Genomic DNA, 14883 nt, shown 5'->3' with positions numbered 1-14883 from the left:
AGCCTTCGCGGCGGAGGCGCTGCTCCGCCCACTGCCGCGCCTCGCCAATAGCAGGCGGCGCTTTCCGACGGCGGAGCGGCGGCTGGCCAGGGAGAGGCGGGCCCCGCGCAACGGCGGGCGGTCCTGGCAGAGCGCACGGCCCCCGGGAGGCGCTGAGGCAGGGGAAAAAGAGTTTCAAAAACGGCACCGAGGGGCATGAGGCAGAGGTATAGACGCTTTATAACCCTGTTCTCTTTGGGTTGCCCGTTCCGTTTTCTCGTCTCACATAAGTTACGGCGATTTGGTTCAGCTAGCTGCCAGGACCCCGGGCCAGGGGCGGGGCCGGGAGCGGCGCCGGCGCTGGGCCTCGGAGGCGCCCGGGCGGTGCTGTGAGTGAGGGGAAGGGGCGGCGCGGCGCGGGGCGGCGGGCGGGCGCCGGTGGCGGCCCGCGGCGGGGCACGGCGCCGGGTCGCGGGGGGAGGGCTGGCGGGCCGGCCTGGCGGGGCGCGAGCGCCCGCAGCCGTTGGCGGCGTTGCCGTGGCGACGGGGAGGCCGAGGGGCGGAGCTGCGCGTGCGCAGCCGCCCCGCCATCTTGAGGGCCCTTCGGTAGCGTCGCTGCGCTGCCCCGCGCTCCTTCTCGTCCTGGGGTCCCGACAGCGGTGGCAGCGTTAGAGCTGTCTGACATAAGGCTGTTCGCACTTTGCTTAACACACGGTACTGCCTGCTCTTGGAGAAGAGGTATTGGGTTAGATGAATGATGTCAGGTCCGGTATAGCATCCTGAATTTGGGCATCCCGGCCCTTACCTTGGGAGACTGGCCTTGCTTCTCCCGGTGGCAGGGGAAGCCACAGTAAGTGGTTGGTTTTCCGTGGAAATCCTGTTCCTTTCAGCAAACTTCTATGTGAGCATATTTCAGTCTTGGTGATTCCCCCCCCACACCCCGCGAGCATTATGTAAATCAGATTCCAGCATTACCTCATGTGAAAAAAAAACTGTAGGCTGTAGGTGGATGGCACTGGAAGCGTTTGCTTTGTGAAGCGGGACTTTGTGAGTTGTGAACTTCCCAGGGCATAAGATGAGTTTCCCTTTATACGGAGAGGTATGTTGTCAATCCATGCCAATGCACGTCATAATGATATTGTAATGATATGAATAATCAACTCAGTTCTGAACCACATAGTCATAAATCTCTTAGCCTTTCTTACCAAATGGAACTGATTTACTCCCACTTCTGATTTCCCCAGGGAACCATGCAATTGTAGCACAGAAATTCGAAAAGCAAAGGTCTTCCATTAGGTTTAATTATCTAACAAGCACAGTGGTAGCCCCTACTGTGTTTTCTTGACTCCTCTTGTACATCAGCGAAAACATGAGGAAGGCATTCACTCTATAAAGAGTTTGAGAGGTCAAAATCCAAGAGCATGGCGACTGGAAATTATTTTTATGCAAATCCAGTGATAAAAAGCAGTTGTAAATCATTTTATCAGTCTTTGAATAGTGGAGGGGGAGGGAACATGAGGAGAAATGGGAAAGCGAGTTAAAGACCAAATGAGAGCAGAGGTGTCATGCCTCCTCTTTGCCTCTTGACGTGGGCAGTGAGAATGTGCTTTTCTGAGAGCACAATTACAAATCAGCCCAGTCAAGATCTGCTTTATAAATGAGGGGTTAAAATGACCCCTGGATGGCCCCGTTTATGTATGTATATGGTGAGTAGGGCAAAAAGCTCTCGGCCTTGTGGAACTCAGGTGGGAAGGAAAGGCTCCAGGAATGCAGATGTTATCATTCATTGCTGGGAGTGAAAACCCTGTGAGTGTTGAGAATTATGTTGACCCTGAATACACATGCTTTGTTCTTCCTTTGTAATGATGTTATCATTTGTTTTCTCTCGTGATGTGTACCAAGCTCATCTTTCATTTGATTGAAGGGAAGCTGTTCAAATGGCCTCAGAAAGGCAAAGTGAAGATACAGAGTGTCCACCTGAGCCTCTTACAGCTCCTGTTCAGAGTAACAGAGCGTTTCAGTGGGGAGCCATTCTCGCTGCAGTGAAAGATCAGCTCCCATCTCTGGACTCTGACACTTCCACAGTAAGCACGGGAACCCACTGTTCTTTCACAGTTTTTTAGAAAAATCTCTCAAAAGCAAGAGAAGGTCACTTCCTTAGCCAGGCATTTCTGAGTAGCTAGCATGGTGTCCTTGATGGACTGCTTTTTTGTTCTGAGTACTGTTGTAGTGTGTGTTCATTAATCATCAGCCTTCTGCATTAGCTCTAATGGTCAGGATGTAATTGCCACCTCACTTCACTGCATTCTTTGGAACCTAAAAATGGCACTGATTTTCCCAGATACTAAGTAGTCTCAAAGTGGGAAGATGGTGGTAGTGGGCATCTCACAGAATGAGCCTACATGTCGTCTTTGTTTGCTCAGCAAAGAGTACAGTATGAAAGAAACTTACAGCTGTGTTAAAATGAAATCTATTCTGATTTTATCCTTGACAATGTTATTCAAAAAGCGTACTGGCCAGGCAGTAGGCCTGTCAGTATGTTTTCCTATGTGTGATGCTTGCAGGGAAGTCATATTTCTGAAGACTTTGTGGTCGTCTGGAAGAAGGAGTTGGCAGATACTTAAATCCTGGATTCTGTTTTCTTCGTTGCCTGTAATTCTTAGCAAGCTATGTTGCCTTTCTATGCTTCAATTCTACGTGTAAAGGAGGATAATGCCACTTACCTTTTTAATATAAAGTGTGAGATTGATGAGTATTGTGCAGTATTCTTCACTGTTACAGGTTTTTTACCTGCTGTGTCTCAATGTCTGGGACTGACTGCTTATTGGCCACTTGATAACTTGGAAGTTCTCTGCTCACAGGACAGCAATAATTTGGTGGCAGTAATACAAGTGTATACCTCGCTAGTCTGAGATGCTAGCTCTCGTAGTGGCTTTCCTGAGGTGATCGTGTGTCTCAGGATTTGACTGAGTATTAGTGGCGTTCTGTCCAGATCAGAATATTCTCTTAGTTTTCAAACCTGTATTTCTAGAAGGAAAATGTTTCTGAACGCTTAAGGGAAATATTTTTTCCTAACTTAGTGTGCCTCTTCATCATACAAAGGGAGTCCTGTGAGCAGTGACGGGGCTGGAAGTGTCTCCATGGGGTATTAAGCACCTATTATTAGTCAGTCATCAGAAGCAGCGTGATCTAGTGGGTAAAGAGTTGATATGGGTTCCATGACTTGATATCTGTTCCTGGCTTTATCACTAACCTATTGGACAAATCATATTGCCTCACTCTTTCTCAGTTCCCTTCTGCCTACGTTCTGTTTTAGTTATTTAAAGCAAGCATTGCATTTTAATGTGTGTCTGTACAGTACACATTAAGGCCCTAGACTCAGGAATGAGTTCTAGGCGTTTTTGTTGCATAAGTGTACAGTAATGTCATGACAGAAGGATAGCTTTGTGCTTTGGTGCCAAGTACCAATCTCTAAACTGTAAATCACGTTGAACATTTTTTTACTTCTATAAATGATCTCCAGATTTTCTTTGTTTCTGTTATATATTGAGCACATTTCCTGCTGGAGGAACTGAGGCAATCTGTTTGGCACTTACATGCTGCCCTTAATTTGCATTCAAAAGATCTGATTGTATAATCCCTCTCCTGCTTGATATAAAACAGTAGCCTGCTGAGACTGTGGTTTCAGTGCTGCACCTTTGCCTGAGTGGTTTCTGCTCATGTCAAGATATATTTATGCATCTGAGTTCTCTAATCTCAATGGGCTGCGGTCCTATATTCAGAAACGGCAATGACAAACAGTACTTTATGCCCAAAGGGTACTTTGGTCACCCTCATATGCATCTTATTAAGAGGAAAGCAGTTCTACTGCAGTTTCTTCCATGGTGAGTAAAACTAATCACACCAAACAATGAGAATTCTCCACAGTGCCAGTTGCTGAAAGTGTCACGTTGCAAAACAAAGGGACAAACAGGAAACCTGGGTCCTGACTGTCTGCTGAGGAGGTGCTTAATCTCACTTTGGTGTCTATGCATAAAGATTCATGTCAATCATGTATCTTAATGTTCAGGAAAGAGATTTTCAATTCTATTTAAACTCTGTCCAACCAAGTGTGGATACTGCTTTGCGTTCTGAATAGTGAATGAGGCAGTGTAGTCTGTTAAATTGGCAGGTGCATGGGATCATTTGGGAGTTAGAGGACTTGCCCACTCTTGTCCTTATTTAGCACAGGGGGATGTTAGTCATCAATCTCCATGGTAACTCAATGTTTTCTGTAGCTTTTACTAAGGTAGCTTGCTCAAATGCTAGGCCGCTGTAATGACAGCCTAGGTTGCTGAATCAGACTGTCTAGTGAAGATGTGACTGAAGAGAAAATTCTTGTCTCTGAACTTTAGTGAAGTGGTAAAAAGATGAAATTTGTCACTACAAAACAGATATTTGGCTGGAGGTTAGAGTCTCCCATTTAATTTCTCTTTTTTGTTGTCAGTCTGATTGTGAGAGCGATGGGGAGCTTTTCATCTTCCAGCGAGAACATCCAAACTTAATTCCTGACCTGTCAGAAGAACTGATGGATTTTTCCTGGGAAGACTCAAATATGCAGGTTGTTGACTATTCTGTGCACACTGTACTACCGTTAAACCCCCTCCCCACTCTTTTGTTTGTCTGCGATGTGGGTAGTTACTTTTATTGAACCTATTTGACTGAGTTGTGTCATGTAAGAGCATAGTCCCCAGTACTACTTTCTTTCTCTTTATATAGCTCCTCTTGTAAGCTCTCTCTGCTGTGGAGATTTAGGCCTTTTTTCCTTTGTCTCCTCTTCCTGAAGTTTCTATTATTGTCCTTCTACTCTTTTGTCAAGACCTATGACACTCCTTAGTTCCTAACGTTATGGATCTCCTCTCTTCCTCTCTAAAATCCTAACCTTCACTTTACTCATGGTCCTGTCTCTCAAGAAATCTTTCAGCCTCTTCTAAATCTAACAAAACATATTTTGAATAATGTACCTATTGAAGATGAGGAAGGTACTGGTTGTTGTGTAATAGCAGGTGCCCAGGGTGAAACAGAGAGCAAACTACTAGTCAGAAAGAGCATCCAAATATTTATGGGTTGATGATAACACTGAATTGTTAAGGAAGAAGATGCTGCTCGCTGAGTCTGTGGACCTTTCTGTAATAAACTCGGTGCCTGCAGCTCAGTTGCTGAACATTCATACCCTCAGGATGAGGGCTCTGTGAAGCCACTAAGCATCCATGCGTTAACAGTAATGCTCTGTAACGGCTTCTAAACTTTTCAGTGGTTGCTATAGTTTCAACCACCACTTTATGTATCTAGAAAACGTAGAAGTAGGACATGTGGAGGACTAATGGAGGACAAAGAGGACTAGTATGAATTTAGTCCCTTGTACAGCTGTTCTGAGATAAAATGATTACATTATATCTGCAGTGATGAAGACTAGTCATCACAGGAAGCTGGAAGATAAGCCAGCTGACTCTGTTATTTCATCATGGGAAGACTAACTTCCTGGGCTGCTTTTCCCATTCGTTTATCTTGGTGTAAGACATCACGTTATGACCAGACGTAAGGCAAATTAACTTCAAGGGCATTTAGCGTTTTCTGAAGTTAGAGACTTTGCAAAGTAAACAGTCTTACTGTTTTCTGTGACAAAGCATGCTGTGTGCTGCTACCAGATGGTGTCTGATTTGGAATTGCTGTCTGCCAATCACTTTGTTTTGGCTTATTGTCCACTTCTGTAGCTTAGTAAGAAGATGTGATTTTTTTGCATGTGTATTTGCTCTACCTGTAGCAAATACAGGAAACAGCAAGACATCCATGGGAGGTCTGGAATGAAAACCTGGAAAGTTTTGGCTTGCAGAAAGAAACAGATGGTGTCCAAGTCATTGCAAAAAAACATATGCAAGTGATTAAAGATGAGACTTCCAGTCTTGCCAGCCATACTGAAGAAATTCCAGGCCAAAAGGGAACGGTTCTTGAAGGATCTTTTGCAGATTCCACAGACCATCTTGAGGAGAAAGAACTGAGCAAGAGACAAGCTGGGGAAACAGGGGAATTTTGGCTTAATACAGCGTTGTCTATGGAAGATCCAGGCAGTGAAAAAGAGAGAAGAAAACTGATAGAGACAAAAATACTCTCTAAAATATTTCTGGAGCCATCACCAGGCCACCCAGAGCTGAAAGTGAAGCCACCCTTGGAGGGCATTAGCAGCGTTCTAGAACGAATCACTAAGGAGCAAACTTCCTCAGCTGAACATCCTCAAGAACTAACCCATTTGTCGTTGCCGGTAAGTGGGCCAAACAAATGGTTTCAAGGGGTGATGTTCATGTGTAGGGCGGACAGTGTATTGCATACAGAATTGCACTAAAATAAAGAACCAAAATGCTGAATTCTGCACATACCACAGCATTCTTTGTTGCATTTATTGCTGTCATGAACTGGGGTTTTGTTGGGTCGGATGCTGTACAAACACAGAACCAAAAATACCTGATCTTTGTTCCATAGAGCTGTCGTAGAAAGTTCGTAATAGTAGCGAAAGCCATTGATCAGCAGCATGGTAGTGTTCATATTCGGGAAAGCCAACCACAAAGTCTGTCCCTGGGAAGATGTGAATGGTTTCTGTTCACAGTAAGACTTTTCATTAAAACTATGAGGTTTCTGGCTTTCTTGCACCTTGACTTTTCTTCTGTGGTACTGCACTAATGCTAGAGGTGAGAAGAAATGTTCTGAAATCCAATACTTAAGTGTCTCTTCTTGAACCTCTTCCACCTAAGCCAAGTGCTTAGATTCATGAGCTGACCAGTTCACGTGCACTCGACTGGCACATAGTCCCAGCATTGACACGATTGTTCGCGACAATATTTATTTAGTTCCTACGTTGATTTTAAAAAATCATTTAGACTTAGTCAGCAAGAAGCATGAGAACATGATATTTTTGATTAAAGCCTTCCATGGAGTCAAATTACAGATGTCTCATTTCCTCTTTCATCTGTACTCCCAGAAAAATTTCCTTTTTGGAGTTAGAGCCGTTACAGTTTAGGCACAAAATACAGGCGCCTGCCTGTGTTGTGAATTATGCTGCATTGCTTAATCATGTAATTATTGGAGGAGATCTTTCTCAGGTGTTTAATTCCTACTTCACCTAGCATAAGTCACTTGCTCTAGTAATACTAGAGGTATGGTTCTCCTTTCAGTACGTATTTGATAACATTGACTTCAGTGGACTTAAATTTGATGTTTCTGGGTGAGTGCTAAGACCAGGCTCAGTGTGTTGTATCTTTGTGCAAGCGAGGATAAAACTGGATCGTATGTGTACACGGGGCATGTGTTTAGATTTGAAAACTAGTTGTTATGGCCCAGCTGAGACAGATGACTCAATTTATGTCTAACTTTAAAGATATTAAAACTCATATATGTAATTTCTTGTTTATTCTAACCATATTTAAGACTAATTGTTAAGATTTAAGACTCATTTAAAACTGATTTTTTTCTTTCTCAAAGTATATTTTCAAGTTCCTTTCTCTGCTAGGAGCTGAATCCTGCAGATCTTCGTTTATTTTTCTTGGGGACCCGGTACAGTACCTTACAATATGCTGATTTCTGTGAATAAGGTTTCAGAGGATAGAGACTTAGTAATGCAGCAGGTTACGTGACGGTTTGATTTTTTTATTACAATGATTTATATTAAATTATTAAGCACAATTTTTAAAAATAAGCTAAGGACTGATTGCATTATAATTAAAGCAAATGCACACATTGTGTTTCCCTTCAGGTTGTTTGCTCACAGCTGCCTTTTGTCAAACAGCACCTGTACTGAACTGTGATGTGTTTCTCGGGGTAGTAAGCTCAGTTGTCTGTCACTCTTCACCCTTTCCAGACCAATACATCTAAATGATATTGCTGAACCAAGATTAGTTTCATGTCAGCGTAAGAGGCTTGTGGCTATCATCAGGCTTTTATCTTTCGTCACCTGCAGACTGTAATATCAGAATAGACCTAATCGTGGTTCAGTTACCCATGGAGATCTATTGGTCTGGAAAGAGTGAACATCATCTCTTAGGTGAGAGTGACAGACAATGAAGTTTTTTACAAGGTGAAACTGTTTCGAGGCTGGTGCTGCTTTTCTGAAAGGCTTGAATGATCGTATAAAATGCATGGTTTTGTTGTAGTTGTGACATAATTATATGTCATAACTGATAGCCAACTTCCTTTTTAAAAAATCGTAAGTATTTTTAAGTAATCTCTATTCTGGTGATGGTATTTCACAGATTAGATGCAGACATTTGTAATGAAAAATGACATTTCAAATAATATTCAGCAGGGGAAAGCAATCAGTGTTTTAAATGCTTGTGGATCTCGGTGTCATCACAGATAGACTGGTTCTCATACCTAAATTAGCAGCATGCCGTGTGAGCATACCCTCAGCCAGTGTGTGCATGGCTAAGTATTCAAACTAACAGCATTGTTGAGATCATCCCATCTTCTCATTTTGGGTAAACAGTTGTGAGAACACAGCTATTGTTGACTGTGCTTAAAGGAGCAGGAATAAGCCCTGGTCAGGAGTTGGAGGAGGAAGAAAAGGTTGTGGGCCTCATCTCAAAAAGTATTGAGAAGCCGAAAGGCCTTCCCATGTCAGCGAGAGCAAGAAGTGCTCAGCACTTTCCAGCTTCAAAATCTGTGTGTTTGGTACAAGTATCAGGCCATCTTTTCATCCGTTGTCCTGTCTCCATTAGTTATTGTAGTCTATTTCAGAGTGCTGAAGAGGCCTCAGCAGAAATGGATGAGGCAGCTGGATAGATGCAGTACCCAAGGAGATGGTGTAAATGCTTCCCTTTCATTACAGCATTTCTCAGTGTAACTTTTTAACATCGCAAAATGGCAGCGTTAATGGGGCCCTCATCTTTCCTGGAGATAATGAAAGGGTAAGGAAAGGTAGTTGGAGATATGGAGGGAGAGAAATAAGATATGGGTATTTTTGATACTGCTAGTGGGTTTGAGGGAAGAGGAGGAGCACTTGCTGTTATAAAGAAATTTCAGCATGTGAATAGATGCGTTAAGACTGAGCGTTATGGAGAATAGGCTATGCTCCAGCTGATGGAGAGAAGGGTCAGATGGGGCTTATGTTTCTCTTTTTAAGGCACTGCCAGTTCAGTCCGTTTTAGAAGCATCTGTTGAGGCTTTGCATTTTCTCCAAGCGTGGCAAGAGACAGTTGGCATTTGAACATCAGTTAGATCCTTCATTGAGTTCTGTTAGAAATTGTGCTGCACTTACCCTGCCAGATGTGCAGAGCCGTGACAGTAACACGAGGCAGGCAATGTTCAAACAGTAAATATCCTTTTGTTAGTCGTGTTCAACTGTGTAGGCTCACGCTGAAGCAACTGTGTCTACAGTGGTGCACTGGTTCATTTACTGGCAAGTGATGGCAGCATAGTACTGGGATAAATAGGAGAAACTTCCAGATGTTATCCAGGTGCTTATGTGTGGCAGAGGAATCTAATGGAGTGACCACGTGGACTGTGATTCAAAGGGACTTTTATGCCGTAGCAGCCTTTTGGGGGTGAGTTTTCCATCCCTGTTTGATGGTCTTCTTTCAGGATATTGAGAAATGGGATCTAGACAAGATTCTTGAGGAGCTGGAGCAGCAGAAGGATAATCACACTCACTCAGAGGAAGTTGCTTTCTCTTCAGCAGATCATGGTAACACTGCAAAACTAATACTACCTTTGCTGAAAATGTGTAAAAATCAGCTTCATGGTTTTTTATTAAGTCATTCCCTGCAGCATACATAGTTGTGCTTTGATTGCCTGTTCAAAACATCCCTTTTAACTAAATAGCTCCCCTCAAGAATTTGTTGTGCTGCTTGAGCTTGAAAGCAGTGCTTTCTGGCCTGTCATGGTCTGAGAGGGAATCAGGGACAAGACAAATGAGGGTTTGAAGTGAGTTTAGTCACAGCCAGATGGCAATAAGATCTTTATCACTCCCCTTCTTCTGACAAACTATAGAGAAAGTGACAACGGGAAAAGGGGCGTATGGGGTGATGCCATGGCAGAAAGATCATAACTGATCTTTTTTCTTTTGTTCTTCCATAGAGACCTTGAGGGGTAGGTCTGAAAATCAGCTCATGGAAAAGCTAGAAGAGCTGTGTGCCAGGCAGTCCAGGACGTTATCTCCACACTGCAAGTGGCCATCAGCCAAGCTCTGTTCCTCCCAAGAACAGCAAGAGAATAAGAAGTAGGTCCTCTTCTCTAATTGTCACATACACTGGGTAATCATTAGGGCAATGGGAATGCCTGGAAACTCACGGTGTCTCATAGGTCCTTTTCTCTGTAGACTTTGCAGAAAGTTGATATCGTAGTTGGAATGTTTTACAGTGACATTAAAGGAGAAAAGTAAGGGTCAGTCATTCATGTTGTATGTTTGATGATAAAGAGTATACTGCCACTTTACCGTTCTCCATCAAACACCACAGCTTTGTCTAGATCTTGTAGGACATTTTTTTAGCACTGCATTCTCCATGTTCTGGCAATGCGCTGTATGCACAGAGAGCTTACAGGGGTGGAGAACGAGGTTGAACAAATAAATGAGCGAGATGATAAGTGGCCGTATTTTTGTTATTCAGAGTGCATGTAAGGTTTGCAATTTCTCTTATTGGTCCTTCGATTTAGCTTAAATATACTGAGTAATTTTCTATAGGTGTCAATGTAGATGTCAGTGCCTCTCGGGGAGGGCTCTGTGTGAAGGAAGAGACCTCCAGACAGTTCAGAGAGAACAACATTGATGGCAGTGTGGAGTGAAACAATAGTGAAAGAAGCCAGTAAAGTGGAAGATGAAAGAGGATGTCATCAGCAGAGCAGAGGGAGCTAAGAAGATGTTTGCACTAAGTATAGTCTGAAGGATAGGATAAAATTACCAAAGAAGGCAGAGAGGAAAAAGGGACTCGGGGCTCTTTCAAAACTTGTATACCCTTTGGTAAAGCAACTGTCTGCCTTCCTGTGTTCTACAGTGTAATTTGACAATATGACACGCTTGTCAGTTTTTAAGAACTAAAAATAGATCATAGGCGGCATGAGGAGGGGTATTCCTAGGGGGAAACTGAATCTTTGTGTTCAGCTCTGAAAGTTGGTGGTCAGTAGACAGAAGCTGAGTTTGAATCTATGCCTTAGCCAAACACACAGTTCCTTTCTCAATCCAATTTTGATCATAACCCATGTCCTGCTGGACTTCTTGTCTGGATAAAGAGGAGGACATGCTGAAACAGTGTTTTCTGTACTCAGGGATGTTGCCTTCCTGTCGTCTTCACCAAATTCTCTAAGGATGGACGGGATGAGATTACAATACCCACCAGAGCCTCTAACAGTATACATTGATTTAAGAGATACTGAACCACAGAAGTCAGTATCATTCCCTGATGAGAAACAAAGGTAAATTTTGGCTTTACTGTTAATAAGTGAGCTACAAAAAGTGGGAAATTAAAAGTTATGCTTCACTATGAGATGCAAAGAGAAGGTTTCAAAGTTTTCTCTACTTGTCCACATCTCTGTGACCTTAAGAGGAAGGCATAGCCCCTAGTTGAGCGTGGAAGAATTCTCAAGAGAGAATAACCTGCCTCAGAACAAGCAGAGGTACAGGCAGCATAGAAAGGGCATGCAAGTCCTCCAGGGAAATAACATTTAGAAAGTTTTCTATCCCTGAAGGAGTGAGCAGTGACTGCAAAGCAATGCTTGTAGTTGCCTGTTGGAGTTGGACTAGTATTCTGACAGCACTGTGTAAAAATGGAAGTCCTTCACTACATTCCTGGGCAAGCAACTGTTGGTGCTGGTTTCTCAGTCTCCTGTGAGATAGGAGGGCCCTATAGTCAGTTCTGGGATGCCAGATTCTTCTCAAAGTCTGCTACAGATTCTGGCAAACATGTCCTTGTAGAGCTAATGGAGTCTGAGGTAGCTGTTTGTTCCCTTTTCAGAATGCGTGCTTGCTATGGAAAGGGTTTGAAGAAAGCAATCACTGGAAAAAAAAATTGTAGATAATAAACAGCTTTAAACACCTTCAGCTAACACATTGTGGTTCAAAGGTGTTGCTTGAATATTTTTTGCTGGAGTGATAGTATGAGTACCCGTCCATAAGACCTAGAGATCTTCCCTGAAAGGGTCTTTCCTTTTTTTCCTAATGTTTTTAAATTTGCATCCTAGAAATGACTAACAAGCCAAATCCAGTGTGAACAGAGTTCACTAATACTCTGGTGTCTCATTTGTTTCATAGTGGAAGTGACAGCTCCACTGAAGAAGAAGAAACTATTACAACTAAGGACCAAGCAGAAAGGATAATGTAAGATTCTTTACCAGAACCCCAGTTCAAATGACATAAATGTCCATTTTTTCTTGAAATTAAAATAATTCCCTGAACGGTGATTAGAGTGAAAGCTCACATACTGAAATATCTCCATTTGTGGTCTTCACAGCAGAAGTACGCAGTCTAATAATAAAAACAAAGTGGCCTCAGGACATTGCTGTGTTCTTTCTGTTGCATAGTAAAGATACTGAAGTTAGAAAATAGTTGTTGATGCTTGAGGCAGTACAGCACCTTGCTCCTTTCAGCTATAGGGGAACCACTCAAAAGACACATACAGGGTAGACATGGGTAGTTGGGACCTTGGCTCTTTTTTCTGCAGAGATGTTTGAATGCCATGAGAAAACTGTTTTTTCAGTGACTCAGAACCAAACTTTGAAAAATGTTTTAGAGGGTTGACTCAGACAAACCTTTTATTTTTAGAAATAATGAAACGGATCTAGAAATGCATGTTGATTTAAAGAGGTTATTGAATACATTGAGTGGGTAGGGAAGCTCACAGTTCTCCTTAATTGTGGAGGTATATATAGTCATGGAATCCTAAACTGTAAATCTTCAATATGCAGAGATGCCATCTTTTTCCTGTTACTAAGCACAGGACTTGATTCGTACCCATAGGTTGTTAGACTTTTGTTTAACTTGAAGCAGGTATGTCAAGTTTTAAACATCTTACTGCATTTCTGCTCTTGATCATCTTTAGATATCTGATGCATGTAAGCTCACATTACAGCAGTACAGAGGACAAGCAGATCATTTTGTATTGTTGTGCTGACCAATTACTCTTACTCTTTTTTAGTAGTTTGAAAGAATAAATGATTTGCCAAGGCACAGAGCCCAAACAGTGTAATTTAGAAGTTTAGAACACCTAATCCAAAGCCAGCATAAAGCAGGAACGTGAAGATATTTGGAAACTCTCACTGGCACTGATGCAAATTCAGAAGTTGCATCAGTGTAAATCTGCAGTGATGGAAAGCAGAGCTTAGCTGATTGAATTTTCATTAGTTTTAATGTTGCTAGAATAAATACACAAATCAAATGCATGGCAAACCTATTTCTGTTCTGTGAACAAATAAGGAAGCCTCATCATCTGAACAGGGCAAGATGCTGATCTCGTTTACTTGGAGACAAGGCTAATTTCATTCTTCTCATCTGGGTGGAGTTATTCTTAAACTGGGCTACATCTTCCATAGCATAATATATCTACATGTTAGGGCCTTGGACAGAGAGACTTCTGAAACTCTCCAGGAGCTTGCTTACTCTGTAAAGTAGGCTGTTGGCTTATGCCCAGAGCGGTCAGTTGGTCAGGGCCATCTCTGCCAGTATACCGCATGTGGCCTCAGTCCGATATGTGCCTCTGGACTAAAATTCCCACTTTATTTCCTGAGTATTTAGCAGGACAGAGTAGGCAGAAGAACATGATACAAGTTGTTTGGTTGTCCCTCTAGTCTTCTTAGAGACAAACAAATCTCAGTAATCCTCAGGAACTTGTAGATGTGTGAGTAGAATCCCTCTTGCTGTCTCACCTCCTCTGTTCTTGTTTGTGACTTATTCTGTGACAAAGCTCAAAGGGTCAGTGCTCCTCGCCCAAGGTCTGCATTACCCTAGAGCACTGACTGTGTCAGAACGTTCTTCTAGATACACTACTCTCAGGGAAAGGCCAGGAAAGTAATCAATCGCCATGAGCGTACACCTGTGTAGATGTCTTGTATGGTCACAGCTTACAATCTGAGACGCTCACCTCGGGAGTGCTGAGGATATCATATAGTTCTCATTTACTGTCCTTGGTATCCGTCAGGGAAGGTGTCAGCACGTCCACTCTGCTTAAGTAATATTCCTCGGTAGTCCAGCCATCGGTGTTTGATGTTGATACGATGGTTCTTAATTAGCAGGAGGAGAAACGAGATCCTTAAAGCAGTAAAATGTTCTCCATCTGATTTTCTCTACATTCCAAATTAGACTTACACTTCTTGGGTAGGTACAGCATATGACGCTGTACACTTACAAACACCACCTAACCACAACATCAACATTCAGCTCAATCAGTCTGTCACTCAATTGGTATTTTTCACCTACCACTGAAATGAGGTGTATTATTTGCTTATAACCCCCGGATGAGCTACTGATTAGTGGGAGTCGTACTGTATCAAATAACTTGGGAGTCTCATCATCACTGAACAGAGCTGCAACACGGAATAACCATATCCTCATTATGCCATGGGTAGGACATTTCACAGCAGAGTACAATCTCAAGATTATGATGCTGACAGTTACACAGTCTCGTTAATGTGGAGGACACACAGGTGAAACAGAGCCAAATACTCCAAAATCCTAGGAGTTCCTGGAAGAACTTTTCCCTCTGTATATATTTGAAACCCAACTGCTATGTCCAAAGGGGAAAAAATTCTGCAGAATATCTAATTTCCATGTAAACATTACATTTGTCCAGGGTTCTTCCAGTAGGTGTTTTTTATCCCTCTGCCTGAAAACCAGAAGAGGTAAGTGAATTGCCGGTCAGATCCATTTCAAGTTCTGTCGCTGTAGTGTTGTAT

The 14883-nt window shown here is 42.7% G+C and overlaps 1 protein-coding gene across 18 annotated transcripts in view; it reads left to right on the top strand.

The window, feature by feature from the left end:
- The first annotated feature begins 88 nt into the window (after positions 1 to 88).
- DNAAF8 (dynein axonemal assembly factor 8) overlaps positions 89 to 14883 on the top strand; it is a 102872-nt gene continuing 88077 nt past the window's right edge. For 3 of the 18 annotated variants that reach the window (XM_068908042.1, XM_068908041.1, XM_068908029.1), the window contains exons 1-8: positions 89 to 206; positions 1904 to 2063; positions 4466 to 4579; positions 5783 to 6277; positions 9586 to 9688; positions 10081 to 10222; positions 11266 to 11412; positions 12248 to 12313. In XM_068908042.1, coding sequence (XP_068764143.1) covers positions 196 to 206; positions 1904 to 2063; positions 4466 to 4579; positions 5783 to 6277; positions 9586 to 9688; positions 10081 to 10222; positions 11266 to 11412; positions 12248 to 12313 — 1238 coding nt within the window. In that variant the 5' untranslated portion in view covers positions 89 to 195. Of the gene's footprint in view, positions 207 to 306; positions 369 to 560; positions 1079 to 1881; positions 2064 to 4465; positions 4580 to 5782; positions 6278 to 9585; positions 9689 to 10080; positions 10223 to 11265; positions 11413 to 12247; positions 12314 to 14883 lie in introns of those variants that run through there. The other 15 variants (XM_068908044.1, XM_068908033.1, XM_068908038.1 and 12 more) reach the window with 14 other exon arrangements.

This window comes from Struthio camelus, chromosome 15, assembly GCF_040807025.1.
Source record: "Struthio camelus isolate bStrCam1 chromosome 15, bStrCam1.hap1, whole genome shotgun sequence".
Taxonomy (NCBI): domain Eukaryota; kingdom Metazoa; phylum Chordata; class Aves; order Struthioniformes; family Struthionidae; genus Struthio; species Struthio camelus.
The sequence above is the reverse complement of the archived record's forward strand: the minus strand, read 5'-3'. Positions and strand labels throughout refer to the sequence as shown.